This window comes from Aplidium turbinatum, chromosome 18 (genome assembly GCF_918807975.1).
Source record: "Aplidium turbinatum chromosome 18, kaAplTurb1.1, whole genome shotgun sequence".
Taxonomy (NCBI): Eukaryota; Metazoa; Chordata; class Ascidiacea; order Aplousobranchia; family Polyclinidae; genus Aplidium; species Aplidium turbinatum.
The window spans coordinates 15,402,032-15,417,714 of NC_137489.1; the positions used below are offsets into that span (position 1 = coordinate 15,402,032).

The 15,683-nt window shown below is 37.4% G+C and overlaps 1 protein-coding gene across 1 annotated transcript; it reads left to right on the forward strand.

The window, feature by feature from the left end:
• Positions 1-2,259: 2,259 nt before the first annotated feature.
• LOC145787793 (neuronal pentraxin-2-like) lies at positions 2,260-4,672 on the forward strand. Its single transcript, XM_082599619.1, has 3 exons — positions 2,260-2,347; positions 3,033-3,211; positions 4,302-4,672. Exons 1-3 carry the CDS (start codon positions 2,294-2,296, stop codon positions 4,477-4,479), a joined length of 411 nt encoding a protein of 136 aa, XP_082455745.1. The 5' UTR covers positions 2,260-2,293; the 3' UTR covers positions 4,480-4,672.
• Positions 4,673-15,683: the final 11,011 nt, after the last annotated feature.

A 15,683-nucleotide genomic window follows, 5' to 3' on the forward strand; every position in this document is an offset into this window, starting at 1 on the left:
CTTTTTTATCCAAACTACTTAGTCTGTCATTAGTTTTCTACCATATTTCTAACCTTTTAGTTTATGCGCTTTATCGCTTCTTTTCTGGTTCCATTTAGTATTGTTTGCTACAGTAGCATGAGCTATTGATACTTTCCTGTGCTGCCAGATTTTACTCAAATTTACCCTTTATAGCCAAAGAGAGTCAGCAGCAATATGTACCAGTGATGCATTGTTGTGGCGTCACATTTTGACCCGTCTCTTTCTAAGTAAAAATTCCTCAGTTTTATTTGCAACCCACCACTATTTTAGACAGGATGGTCTTCGGCTTGGATCGCACCTCAATGTGGTTGGTTGCATGGTTGGTTGGTTGGTTTTGAATCTTTATCCTCGGACTGGCAAAGCCTTGATTGGTTATTCCTGGTAGTTTTGCATACTTGTAGAGCCTCTTAACGCAGAGCCGGTTACCGAGATTGGCAGAGTGAAGTTTTCCGATTGTTGAAGTGTTGTTGCCGGGGAATTATTCCATTCACTAGGCGCCGCTGAATGGAGAGCAGTCCTTAACGTGCGTTGCTCAAGCGCACGCCCCGAGAGTCGAACTTGCGCCGTGTGATCTTGAGCCAGGCGCGTAACCACTGAGCTAACGGGGCTAACGGTGTGGTAAAGATGAGACGCATTCATTCTTTCACAGCGTTGTTGCAACAAGTTTTTGGGTGCATTGAAATTTACTGCATTCTTAAAAGTGAAAAACTTCCAGGTCTGGAAAAAGCTGCATTAAAGATTTGAATGATAACAAATTTTCGTGTTGATTTTAAACATTTTCAGGAGGTTTTCGTCGACCAAAAGGAAATCAGGGATTTCCTGGCATTCCTGGAAGGAAAGGAGATTCTGGTATTGTAGGACCTGATGGAGCTAAGGGCGAGCCGGGCTCTGAGGGGCCACGAGGTCCCCCCGGGGCATTTGCAGAAAAGCTTAAAGATAAAGGTACGCTTTGCCGCATTAAAGACTTGTTAAAGTTAGCTTTAAGGTTAATTAAAATTAAATCTATCAAACTAAATATAAATCATAACTAAAATTTCATTAATTATTAGAATTGATAAATTAAAAATAGCCTACATAAGTAAGCTATAAAATTTGAAACAGCAAAATATTTTAAGTCAGTATCAACGGACGTTCTTTCAGGAGGTCAAGACCTTTTGTAACGTTCTTTTTAAAATTCATTCTCTAAACTCGCCCGGGTAGTCAACTTTAAATCTATTTGCGTCTGAGCAGAAAGTCTTCTGCAGGCTTACCTTTTAGTAGGTTTAAAACGCGTCCAAACATAGTTTTGACGTACAGATGGAAAAACTTTCTGTCTAAAAACGTGAAAATTGCTTCAATTTTATTCACTGTAAGCTCGTTTGCTTGAATATTGTGACTTTAGTGGCAGGTAAGCTTAAAACATCTCACCATGCGAAGGATTTCTACAACCTGCAAGATCGAAAATGAAAACAGTATTGGCTTATGCGTAACTTCACATTTGTTCTTGGGTGGGGCAAGAAAGCTAAGATAAAAAGATGTTCATACTATGAGTGATAAAGCAGACGATGATGTCCCTTAATCTTTACTCCGGTTTGTCAATATTAGTGGGAACAAAAAGTTACTTAAAAATTCTTCATTTAGGATGCAACAGAACGATTTACCATAACAAGTAAATAAAACAGCCAGGTTTAAAACGTTGTATAATTTATTGATAAAGATTTCGTCGCCGTAAAGGCGGCTTCTTCAGCATCTTATTCCAATAAATTCTATCGTGATGGTAAAAACTTTATCAATAAATTCCTACCGTGTATCATTTGAACAATGCTTAAATCAATAGCTTATCACTATGTTGATTAAAAAGACACAAATGACATACGATAACACTTTAACTTGAAGACATATGCGCATTACTCTAAAGGTCGGTTTTAACAATTCCATAAATTTTGCACCAAGATTGAGTTTAAATGGAAATATTCTTTTATTATGTTTTGAGCTTATTCTTTATGGACTTTTTGTCGTTTTGAAACGTTACTAACCCGATATATGTTGATTCAATGTCACAGGTTGCCCATCCATTACCTTCCATTTTCCACGTGATGACCAGATACTAGATTACGTTCGTTATCGTGCATACGTTCCCCGGATGCAGAAAGCAACTGTTTGTATGTGGATTGAAACAGAGGATTTTACTCCCAGGGAATTGAATACTCTTGTCAGTTATGCTTCTAGCAGACGTACTACCAATGCATACCTTCTTGCTTTCTGGTCAGCAACTCGCATCCGCACTCACATCATGGGTCCACATTACGACAATCAAATCACCAGTTCCTTGAACACAGGCACAAAGGTAAGCCTGACCTTATTCTGGACACCATCATAGCCTACCTATTCATTAACATTTAAAAAAACACAATAATAATACTAATAATATTTCCAGCACATTGATGTTTGTACAATATGATTTTTTATTAATTGCAAGTAGTTAAAACCTTGAAAATATGAAAGCACGTTATGTGAAGACCTAGACACATCAAGGCAGAACAAATCATTGTCTCAATTCAGTATCAGCCTATTGTTAGCTTCACACCCACCATTGATTTTCAGTCGCTGATAAAACAAATTGCTTAATTACTGATCGTTCCCGAAGGTTTCTTTCTAGGGTCAACTTAACACACAAATAAGGATTGGCACTTTCAGCGGTCTGCCAGTGCGGTTCGAAAGTAGATAAAGGTTGATCGGACGAAAAGTCGTCAAGTTTATCTATACCACGTTTGCTCTCTTGCAATTCGTTTTCAATGCATATCCGAAATAGCTTTAGCTGCTGAAAATTCGAAAAATTTGGTATCGTTAACGTGGGCGGCTAATCGTATGTTGGCAATTACGTTAGAAAACTGGCGTTTTTCTAAAACGAAAATTACGAATGCCTTCTTTTCTAAGAAAGTCGTGTGTATGCCGTTGGACTTAATTCTACGTGAATAGAGTACGAGCCATTTCTTGGTCATGAAATAAATCTTCTTTTCTATTAACTGTAGGTCCACATTTGCCATCGGTTTTCCAACACTGAGCGACAAAGCGACTTTTACGTGAATGCCAAACATGTCGCTCATTGGTCATACAATGGTGCGATCATTGATGGAGGAGGTGATCTTCTTCTTGGACAAGAACAAGATCGTGTGAATGCTGGATGCCTTGACCCAACTCAAGCCTTTAGGTAAAGTATAGTTGAAAGATGGATTTTAATGACTTAAATATAAACTGCTTTTGATGAAGTCATACAATAACGGATCTAAGGAATAATCGACGAAAAGTTCTCCTCCACCCAAAGAAGAAAACATGTTGTAGCCTACAATAGCAAGACGTCGTATATCAAAATTTTTTCTGAAGAGCGCCTCATCAAAATCAAATTTTCAAAATGGATTTTTTTTCGATTAGCCTATTTTTTTGCTGGGCTAAAGCATATTTGGACCAAGTCGAAATTTGTGGTCGTGGTCCCCAATTTGAATAATTGTCTGCTATAAATCTGCTACAACTGTGAAGTCAAATCGTAATTTCGATAAAACTTAGAGCCTGCTAGGCTAATAGTAGGCTGTTGTTAAACAGTAAATTAACTCGTTGTCAACTCAAATCAATTTAATCGTAGAAGAGCCCATGGCCACCTAAAGATACGGCCTGATTTGTCACATTTTGCAGAAATTTCCTGGTTTTTCTAACTTTGGGCGAACGTTTAAATAAATTTTTCTAAAAATTAGATTTTTACGCTTTCTTTATTCTTTTCCCCAGATGACACAATAGGTTTTAACATTCTCACATGTTGAAAAACAAAGAAAATTTGATTTCGAAAATTTTAGTCAACACTTTGATTTTGCGTTTTTCAACTTACTTTTTCTCATTTGCTAGTGCTTCCCCAAGGCAACAAAAAAGTTTTATGTCATTAGGAAACCGCAAAAAGTAAAAACATCTCAAAAAATGTCAGTCAAGCACTGGTAGTAGCTGTAATCAAAATCTGCAAAATGTGACAAATCAGGCCGCATCTCCAGGTGGCCATGAAGAGCCTTATTAAGAAACGTGACACTAGACACTTTTTAAACACAAACGCAGCACTTTCGACCCACAATTCAAGACTAAAAGATGCACATTTCTTCATCTTGCTTGCTAGGATGGCTGTTTAGGCTACCCTCCTTATCAACTACCCTTTTTGTATCTCGTTTATTGAAAAAATATAACGGAGGAGTAGATAAACTAATGTCATAATAAAAAACAATAAAATTGTCAGATGTGACTGATATTTATATTTCCTGCAGTGGGAACATAACAAACTTCATGATTTGGCCTCGGATTTTGACTGAAGCGGAAATATGGAATGTTGCTTTCGGGTGTTCTTGCCCGGTGGACTACAGTGTGTTCATGAGACTGGATCGTGTGGAGTTGTATGGGAAAGCTTCTTACAGCATCCCGGATGATTGTCCAACTCTACAGTAAAGGAAATCAGTCAAAGAGAAATTTAAACAACTAAAACTAAGCTATCTATTAAATAACTAATCTTTTAAATTCTTTTTTTGTCTCAGCTAATAGTTTTGATGATTTTAGTTGAAATGGTACCTTTCTACACGCTGTTTTCTAGTTAAGTTAGCTACATGTTTTCACAAGCTTTAACACTATAAAGCTAAATAAACCTCAGCTAGATATGAAGTTTTAAAATCAAACTTATTGGCTCTACAATAGTCTTAGTTTTTGATGATTTAAGCCAAATGCAAATGAAAGAAATTTGGAGTTCATCAATATATGAAAAGCAGTGGCGTATCCTGGTTGGTTGAGCAAGGGAAGCAATAAAACTCGTGGGGGAATAGAGCGTGCCGAAGGCACGTGTTTTCTAGGGGGGTCCGGGGGCATGCTCCCCCGGAAAATTTTTGCAAAATTACACTCAAATAATGAATTATACTGCTTTCTGGAAACACTTTTAGGGTAATTTTTGTATGAAATTTATTAGCAGATAAACAGCTATTAACTTATTAAAGGTAGCTCTTACACACGAACGGGCAAAGGGCAAAAATGCGACTATAATTAGTGAACACCAAAAACTCAGCTACAAAGTCAAGTCTAGCTTAGACCTCACATATCCTGTCTTATTCCAAAGTCTATCCAGCCAGGATAACAGTGTAAAGCCAACATTTGGCTCAAACTTTTGCTTACAAGGCCGATATTATAACCATAACAGTGCCCTAGATTTTCTCATTACGTAGCTCACTGGCACAACATCCAACAGAGCAGAGTTGCCAGACTATGAAAAAGTCTTAAAGCCAAAATAATACAAAGAAAAGGCCAAAACAAGGAAAATATTAGACAAAAAAGGCCAAATGGATATATTTACCTGTTTCTATCAAAAATAATAAAATTTACATATATATTTTATAACTTGTAGTGGATTTTAATAAATTGTAGCAAAAATAATTCTGAAAGTAGCCCAAAAAATAGCAAGTTAGCTTATAAAAGTAGCGGATGAGTTTTGATCCGCCACATTACGAGTATTAAACAAGTATAGAACATGTATTGAACAATGGTGAATATGGTTTCATCTGGTAAGGTTACAATATTAGAGAAATATTGATTATTATGCATTTTGAAAAGTTATTTAAAAAAAAACTAATTCGCGGAATTTGGCTAATCTGGCAACCCCGCGACTGGAAGCAATTTTTAAATCGCTTCCAGCGATTAGTTAAAAGAAACGTAAATTGCGAAAACTTTGCGCTGCTTTTTTCCTTTCTTTCAAACTTGTTTCTTCTTATTGCAAAAACGAGAGCAACGGATGCAATACGAATCTTCGCTTCCGTTGGCTTCCAACTTTTTTAAAATTAAAACCGATTTCAAAATCATACGGGGGACATGAGTTAAAAACCGTTCTAAATCGCATTTAGGTAAAGAAATTACGAAATCGTTTTACTGAAAAATATCAGCTTCTCTTTTTTCAATTTTGACAAGGGAAGCAATGCTTCCCTTGCTTCCATTGAGGATACGCCCCTGATGAAAAGGTATGCACTAAACTCAATTCAACAATATTCATAAACAGGTATGCAGTGATCTGAAATTGAGCATCGAATACCAGCAACGTATCATATTGAATTCCACATTGCCAAATAATAAATTATCACTGCCGGTACTGGCAATCTACGAAAGCCATTAGGGAAAGCTTGCACAACTAAAACAATAAAACACACGAGGCCGTACACTGCGGAAGCCAGATGAATAACTGATCATGAATATTGTTGAATTGAGTCTAGTGCATATCTTTTTATGTTGATGAACTTTAGCTTTCTTTCATTTACATTTGGCTGATAAATCGCAATTTCGCAAGCTTTCTGAGCATCCCACAACTTATAGTAAAATCATCTATTTTCCGTTATTTCAATATCTAACAACATTTATTCAATGTAGAAGTAGTTGGTTAAACTGTCAGAATTGTAAAAGTGTTTGTAAAACGGCAAAATAATTGGGTTTACCAATTGCACGTTAAATGTGATACTAAAACACTTTCAAATTTTAGGTGTCACTGCAAGTATGAAAGCCCTGTAATATAATGTGCCACGATCAATTGTATTTTATAATTGAGCCGAATGTAATTGATTACATTTTTCATGTAACTGTAATTATATTTTTATTTTGTGTAATTGTAATTTTCCAAAAAACATTTTCCTAATTACACTTTACATTGATATTGAGACCTGATAACCACAAACATGAAATAATGACATTGCCTAATGACGTCATTCTCCATCACAATTGCTGGGCGATCTAAAGAAGAACGAAGTTATACGGCGTGCTGCCAACAAATGTTTGCCACTTCAGCTAAGGATTGGAAAATAACAGCTCCATCAGCCCTTTCAGAAAAAAATTTTTCAATTGCAATTAACTTTTATACGGCAAGAAGAAATTTACTGGGGCCAGAAACTTTCGCAGCCTAATGTTCATCAAGTGCAACCCAACAGTTTTGAGCAAGTGAAAATGTAGATACGAACCATAACTTTGTAGTTACATGTTTGAAAGTAACTGTAATTGTAATGTAATAATTGTAATTGAATGACTTGTGGTGGAGGAGACAGTGGGAATCCAAACCTGACCAAGGCAAGACGGTCAGTGCCCACTGCCTGTCCGGATTTTCAAATTCCTGGACCCGGCACCCGGAGCTCCTGGATCACGCGGACCGAGTATTTGCGTACAAAGCTAGATTGAATCTAATGCCACTTGAATCAAAACCAAGCCATGGCCGCCGTTACCTACCTTCCATGTGTCGTGCGTGTGGGAAAGCGGAAGAGACTCTCCCCCACATATTGAATCACTGCCCTACCGTGATGACTGTCATCACGGAACGACACAATTCGGTATTAAGGGAGATCGTGGGGCATGTGCCTGCCGAATGGCAACCCGGGCTTTCCATAGATAGTACGGTTCCACAGCACGTGGAAGCGGGCGGTGCCGATCTGCGTCCTGACATCGTCCTGCAACGCCCTGACGGTGTCACGGTCGTATGTGACGTCACATGTCCGTTCGACAACGGCGCGGATTCTCTTCGAAAAGCCGCCGACAGGAAACACGACAAGTACGGCGAGTTATGTGTCAACATAAAGGAAGACAGGAAGCGCCCTTGCAGGGACGTCCTGTCACTTCCGTTCGTCGTAGGCTCCCTCGGGAGCTATGCCCCGATGAGCTCTCGAGCTCTGACGGCCTTGGGCGTTCCTACTCGTGGGGTAGCAGAGGTGGCTAGAAAAGTGGCTTCCCTCTCAATCAAAGGATCCTTCCGCGTCTGGAAAGCTTGGAACGCCGGGCTCACTTGTGGAGGGGCTACGTCATAGAAAAGACGACATCAGCGATCAGAAACTTATTCCCCAATAACGTTGCAGTAAGTATCCGGGCGCGCAAGACAGCAAACCGTTTAGACGTTATAACCTTATAACAATATTGACTTAAAATTGATCACCTTATGTCATCACCTTATTTCTATAAACCTGCGCCATTTCTTTTATATGATACTCCAGTCTCTTCAAAAACAACCATTCTAAAGTAAAAAGGAAGGAAATAAAATACCTCATGTACATTGTGACTTGAGACTGGTTTAATAGCAATTAAGCAATTTCAATCCTCACTAGATTCTCTATGTACTAATCAATCAATTGTTTCGAACTGTCATACGCTGCTTTCGCCTTGTAACGCTGTTCTTGCCCGCTCGGATCAACATCGCTCCGCTTTCAATGCATTGATCAACACGATCCCCTGATCAACTCGATGCAGCCTCAAAACTTCTACCCCAATTTTCTATTTTTACCGGTAATGCAGCCTATCAGTGCCTCTGGTTTCGATCGCTAGCCTCCCCGACCCAGCTGGGCGAACCTGCCTCAACGTCTGGCCAGTGCACATCCGTGCTCGCCGAATGAAAGCTTACTCTTCTCCAGTGAGTATTAATTACACTCCCACCTATATATATATATATTTTTTTTTTTTTTGATTACAGTATATTGATTCATCGAGCCTCTGCTCCACATTTTTATTGAATATTCGTCTGCCACGAGAGCCAAATTATCCTTAAATGGTTCGACTCTCTTCCTCGTGGGAGACCCCAATTTTATCCGCTCTGCCTACTGGCAGACCGGGTATAAGAGTCAAAGTACCTGCGCGAGGACGCGTGAAGGAGACGTGGGCGCTGCCCGGCGGTCAATTACTGCCGGTTCCAGCGTCCACACACGACGGGTCGCCCGGTTCGTCGCAGGGCTTCTTTCTGGGCTATGCAGAAAGAGCCTGTCTCCCTGGCCCGCTCCGCCATTCTAAATTTGCGGACGGGCCATATAGTTTTTCGATCCACACTCTCCCTCCACAGGTACCTCGACTCCCCAGCCTGGCCCTCGCGACCTAAGCTGGTGGACTTAACCCTCCGGGTGCATCGTCACCCCATAAATCACGCCGCTCCCCGCCGCCGCGGGGTGTGGCAGGCCGGTTTCTTAAAGTCTTCGACCTGGCTATGTTTGTTTGTGCTCTCTCGTCGTGTCAATTATTTGTACCCGTGCGCTGTTGATGCAAATAAAACAGTTTAACACAATACGGTGCGATACTGATGAGCCCAGCCTCATGGGCGAAACACGTGTCTATCGCTGTCTATTCGATGCTACAATCGGCTGCCAAAATAACTTAAACGTGTAATTGTAATGTAATTAAAACATTTAGAAGAGTAATTGTAATGTTTGTTGAGCCTGGGGTCGTGTTGCTTTATTTGGAGTGCCTCATGAATTTTAGTTTCAAACTCTGATTGACAGTTGCGAATTATCTTGAATGAATCTAATGTAAACTTGATGTTAGAACAAATACTGCAGTCATAAATGTGTTCTTTGATTGCACTGTGTTTATTGATGTCTGTTAAATTTAGGTGTTCCGTTGCTCTTGTTACCAAGTGTCTTGTGTAGAGATGTAAATGCAAAAAAAACGAACCGTTTTTTTTAAAAAAAAACGTGTTTTTTTTCAAAAAAAACTTGAGCCAAAAAAAACACTCGTTTTTTGGTTTTTTTTGTTTTTTTTGTTTTTTTTCATATTTTTCTGGAAAAGTTGCAATTTTTTTGCAATTTACAGCTTAGTTTCATTATAGTGCTCTTGAAAAACATTAAATTACTAAAAATAGTTTTATTGGTGTGCTGAAATTCCTAAGTGTTTGTGTTTGGCAGCATATGTTCTTGCATAGTCCTATGAGGACCTATGTTGTTTCGCTTTGTTCTTCATTCTCTGGCATGTTTGTGGCAGTAGACCTGACAAACATTGAATTAATGAAATTTGATACATGACATAATGTAGACGAGTTAATTTCTTTTTCCTTTTATGGAAGTTAGCCTATGATGTTAGTATACTGTGGTACTGGTTATTCTTGTACACACTCAATGGGTTGACGAAATTTTGACAAAACAAGGTGGCAGTATTCAGTACACACATTTACCTTTGTTTGTGGACGTGGTAATTTACTAATGCAAGCTATTGCCAATAGCTTGTTTAAACATGTTTTGTAACTGATAGCTTGCCAACGATGTATATGCTTTATAAATGTTGAAACAGAAGTATTCTTTTCGTGTGTTGTAAGATCTTGGATTGGACACTTCGTCATTGATGCTTCTTGCAGATTATTTTGGACATATAATGCAAGAGACCTTATCACTGATATTTTTAGCTGTCAAAAGTTAGTGCATTTGTCAGAAAAGGTTTAGGTTAATGTTCCTTTCAAATGCCCACCACCCATGTAGACTATTGCTAGTAACTACCATTCTACTAACCTTGAATGAAGAAATTTTTCCTTTAAAGTGGAGTTTTTCAGCACTGCTCAGTGTTCACATAGTGAATAAATGCTTTATAATGCTTTTCCTGACAAGAATGAAGTTTTACCGATATTCCCACAATGCAGGATAAAGATACAAAACAAACATCAAAGATGAAAACTTATTTTATTTGAGAACTAGGCCTACTGTTTTTTGAGATAAAAAGAAATTGACCTCTTGTCGTTACGCACCAATAAAACCATGATGCAAACTTTAATTTTTTTTATTGGGCAGAGGAAAGATTGACGAAAAGTTAGGCAAAAACAAAAAAAGTGCTAAAGTCTCAAAGTTCTGCAAACTAGTTCAAATTGGATGGATTAAGTGCAACCAATAACCATACTTCTTTTAAACATGTCTATGACAGCACAATGGTGTGATTAAGGGAAAACAAACATGAATATGATGTCACAAAGGATTATTGAATCTCTTCAGGGAAAATAAAAAAACATCAAAACGTTTCCATCTTTCACTACATTTAAATGTGATTTGGGCTAAAAGTTGGGACTTTAGCACTACACTGCTTTTGCCAAACTTGTCATCAATCTTTCTTCTACCCAATTGTTTTTTTTTTTAATTTACGCACCATGGTTTTATTGGTGCGTAACGACAAGAGGTTAATTTCTTTTTAGCTCAAAAAGTAGTAGCCAAAACTTGTTTTAATATTTATTAACAGATAGCCCACCCCATAAAACATGGGGGTAGAGCTAAAACTTATGTAAATATGTTGAGCGGTTCTTGAGATATGGCCGTTTTTCTATTGCTCCTTATCTATAAAGCCACCTAGTGGCTAAGGTTATTTCACTTATAACTCGAGAACCGCTTGTGTGATTTTCATCACGTTTGCACCAAATGCACATCAACTGGAACAATCTCTTGACGTTGTACTGGTAATGATGTGGTGTGCTGGTGAAAAGTGCCTTTGTGAAGTAGAGAAACAGGACCCTGACCACCTGGTCCTAACGTAACATGCCCATTAACCAAAATCCCAGGTGGCTTCGAAACTGTACACGAGTGTGGTACTGCATTTAACAACTGGCTGAACCAAATTACAGACAATACTTGAGATGTGCCAACCATAGGACACTGTGTTACTATTTGAGACGATAAGAAACCTTTATGGCTCGTGTGTTGAGACTTGAGAGACATATTGTCTCATTTGAAAGATGTTATACGAGTTATGAGACTATTTTTTTGTTGAAAGAGACGCTATTGCAATGAGTTTACCCTAATTGCTGCATATTGTGACATTTAATAAAAAAATAGGTAAAAAAAACAAAAAAAACAAAAAAAACGAATAAAAAACAAAAAAAACGATAAAAAACAAAAAAAACGAGCTCGTTTTTTTTAAAAACAAAAAAAACCGTTTTTTTACATCTCTAGTCTTGTGGACATACCTATGTATGTCATGTTCGTGTCGCACAAACAAGTGAATTTGTAGACAATGTTGGAACGAAGAGACTGCGGAACGGGAGGTTTCAGCGAAAAATATCTACTGATTTTAAAAGTTTTGTACAGAGGAACAATGTCGATATCAAATTTACACTTAAAGAGTTTAAATAGTTTTTTAGCGTATACGAGAGATTCCTTTCTTAGGATGAGGAAAAAACTGCCCGAGATATTTGGAAAATGGAAATTTGGGTTGGTGTTAGGTTTGCTTAATCGTGCTCGTTCTATCTGCTCAGACAAATACCACTACATGAATGAAATCCACAAAATTAAATCTATGTTATGTGCGAATGGATATCCCGGGCAGTTTTTTGATAAGGTTTTACAACGTTTCAACTCAGTATCTTCACCGAATACTGACGTCATAAATTTCCAGAACTCTATATTCATACCTTTCTTAGGACAGGAATCTCTCGTATACGCTAAAAAAAAACTATCTAAACTCTTTAAGTGTAAATTTGATATCGACATTGTTCCTCTGTACAAAACCTTTAAAATCAATAGATATTTTTCGCTGAAATCTCCCATTCCGCAGTCTCTTCGTTCCAACATTGTCTACAAATTCACTTGTTCGTGCGACACGAACATGACGTACATAAGTATGTCCACAAGACACTTGGTAACAAGAGCAACGAAACACCTAAGTTTAACAGACATCAATAAACACAGTGCAATCAAAGACCACATTTATGACTGCAGTATTTGTTCCAACATCAAATTCACATTAGATTCATTCAAGATAATTCGCAACTGTCAATCAGAGTTTGAAACTAAAACTCATGAGGCACTCCAAATAAAGCAACACAACCCCAGGCTCAACAAACAATTATTCGCTGGAGGGGCATCTTTTTTGTTGAATTTGTATTAGCTTACGTTTATTTTAATTTTGTAATGTAATTCAAACATTTGAGAGAGTAACTGTAATTGTAATGTAATTGAAACATTTAGCAGAGTAATTGTAACTGAACAATATTGATGTAATTGATCCAGCTCTGATAGCAACAAATAAATTTGAGCAATTTATTTAACTTGGAAAGAAAAGAATTTACGAGTTTCCACTTTGTGAATTCGATTTTATACAGTATTATCTGCTGCTTTGCCGCTTGCTGCTACTGACCAAGCTTTGCAACATTTTCTCTTCATAATTTTGGCGACATGTTTTGTTTTGTTTTGGTTTTTTAATTCAGACTGAACTTTTCCATGAAGTGGAAATTGCCTTTTTTTCCATTAATAAGGTATTCATATGATAATAATTTATCAATCATGCCGGAAATTCGAAAAAGTTTCACTGACTTCTTGAAAACCAGTTGAGAACTTTCCTGTTAAAAACCGCTGCTGTAAGTATTTTTAACTGTTGTTTTGACATCATCAATCAATAAAACTGAGTTTGTTGTAGAAACAATACTGATCTTAGCTGGTAGAAAATATCAAAGTAAGCTGTATTAGTCCGACGTCAACAATGTACGAGATATTAAAAAGTTATTAAGCGCGGTTCACAGTTCATGGGGTTACCGGCAAATGCTGCAAACAGCAACCGTTGGCCAGTTCACATTAGATTTTACTCATGCGTCACGTCCGGCTGCCGGCAGATTTTCTCTTCTCAACCGACAAAACGGAAGTTGAAATATTTCAACTCTACCGTTTTGCCTGATCTGTATGCTTTGCCAACCAATAAGTTGATTAGTCGCATTCGGTTCGCTAGTCTTCGCGCTAGATGAGACTAGTTACAACCACGAGAATGAAAAGTTGCGTTGCAATTTTGAGGCGTTTTTGGCCTAGGTTAGGTGTTTAAAATTGAGAACTAATTGAAGCGTTTAGAACGAAAAGTGACTAAGTCACAAAATACTAGGCTACTAAGGAGATATTGACATGTACAGTTTTCAATTGCATTGTAAAATCAAGATTTAAAAGATTTTTTTGTTTTTACCGTATGTCAGTGTCTACAACCCCAACCTAGTTCTGATTGCACTATTAATTGATTTTTTAGTTGAACTTGTCAAAAAATATTGATAATATTCTTTTTTGGACTTATGCACTTTTCTTCAAAATTGCTGGACTTAGGCACTTTTAGACACAAATGATGGACTTAAGCACTTTTATTGCAAAGAGCGACTATACAAAATTTAGCGAATAAGCAAATAGCACTGCAAATAGCAAATAGCCTTTTACCATATGTCAGTGTCTACAACCCCAACCTAGTTCTGATTGCACTATTAATTGATTTTTTAGTTGAACTTGTCAAAAAATATTGATAATATTCTTTTTTGGACTTATGCACTTTTCTTCAAAATTTTTGAACTTAGGCACTTTTAGACACAAATGATGGACTTAGCAACCTTTGTACCAAAATATTTTTGTGTCTGGTGACAAAGGACAATAAAAGCAATACGTTTTTGTACTTAACTCAATTCGAGTGAAAATGTGTCTTAGTCACTTTTCGTTCTAACCGCTTCAATTGTTGAATTTGACGCACGTCAAATTAGGAAAATCAACTGAAATCGGACATAAGCTAATTTGAATTGTGACTGTTAAGAAACAAATGTGTAATGAGAGTTTGGAAAATTTTGGGCAGAATTTATCCTGATGTTTACAAGTTTTATGAGGAGTATGTTAATCAAATGTGCTCAAATATTGTAAGTAATGATTTAAACGTTATAACGTGCAAAAGCAACATGCTCGTCTGAAAATTTAGCCTACAAGTTTAGTTTGTAAGATTTGAAAGAACTTTTTAGCTTATTGAAATTTGGGAAGAAAATTTCAATCTATTTTCTTTCCTAAATGATCAATTTTATCACATAATTAAAGTATAGTAGACTGTAGGAAGTGTGTAGCCTTTTAAGTTTACACAAATCACGTTGAAACTACATTTTTTAGTGTGTAAGATTTCAGAAATTACTTCATTTTCACCTGTTGAGATTTTTCTGGGGTTCATACGTTTGTCGCATAATCGAGAAGGGTGGCATCCGATCTTGAAAAGGTGTTAGTTTAAACGGGAGTGGCCAGTTATAAGTCTAAAGACGATTGAGTTTTCAGGAACTTTGCTGGTTCTGCACTTTTGGTGTCAGGATTTGTAGAGTTAGCCTTCCCTGCGGTGCTGTTTATGTAGTCATTATTCTATTTTTGCAGAGCTAGATCTTTCGTAAGATTTTTAACGTCACTTAGGCTGAATTTTATGCTTACGGGGATGAGGATGATGTCTATTTCTTGCACTGCTGCTATGGCTCCTGGAGCAAGTTTTGCTAAGAAATCAGCAGTTTCGTTTCCGGGAATACCTGCAAGACTAGAGACCCTTAAAAATTTGACTTGAGTTGTATTTGACATAACGTTGGAGTGAGGAGGAGTATGTCATTGATTTTGTTCAAATTGGATTTGAGATAGTCTTTAGTGCACTTAGGCAGTCATTGATGATAACAGCCTTACTTGGTTTGATCTCTTTTATCCATATAAGCGCAGCCTTTTTTGCAAACTGTTCGACACTGAACACAGATGCAAAACTGTTAATGGTGAAACATCGTTTTATTGCTCGGAGACGTAGCCGTAGGAGTTTGGGAACAGGGGGGTCGCTCCCTGTTGAAAAAAAAGTCGAGAATTTGAGCAAAAAGTCTATGATGACCATGATGTTTCGACATCTCACCAGAGTCTCACCAGGGTCTCAAACTCAAATTGCTCTGAGGGTCAAATAAACATTTGTAAATTAAACAGATGTCAGCAATACGCAATAAGAATTCAATAAACAAATAGCACAGTAATAGCGCTATAAAAAAGGTAGTAAGAACGTTATAAATTGCAAGAAAAAGTAGTAAAAACAATGAAACGAAAAAAAAACACTGTGCAAACGCAAACGGGCATTTTCAGGCTTTTTTGAGCAATTTTTTTAGTAAATTTTACTTTTCTAAAAAC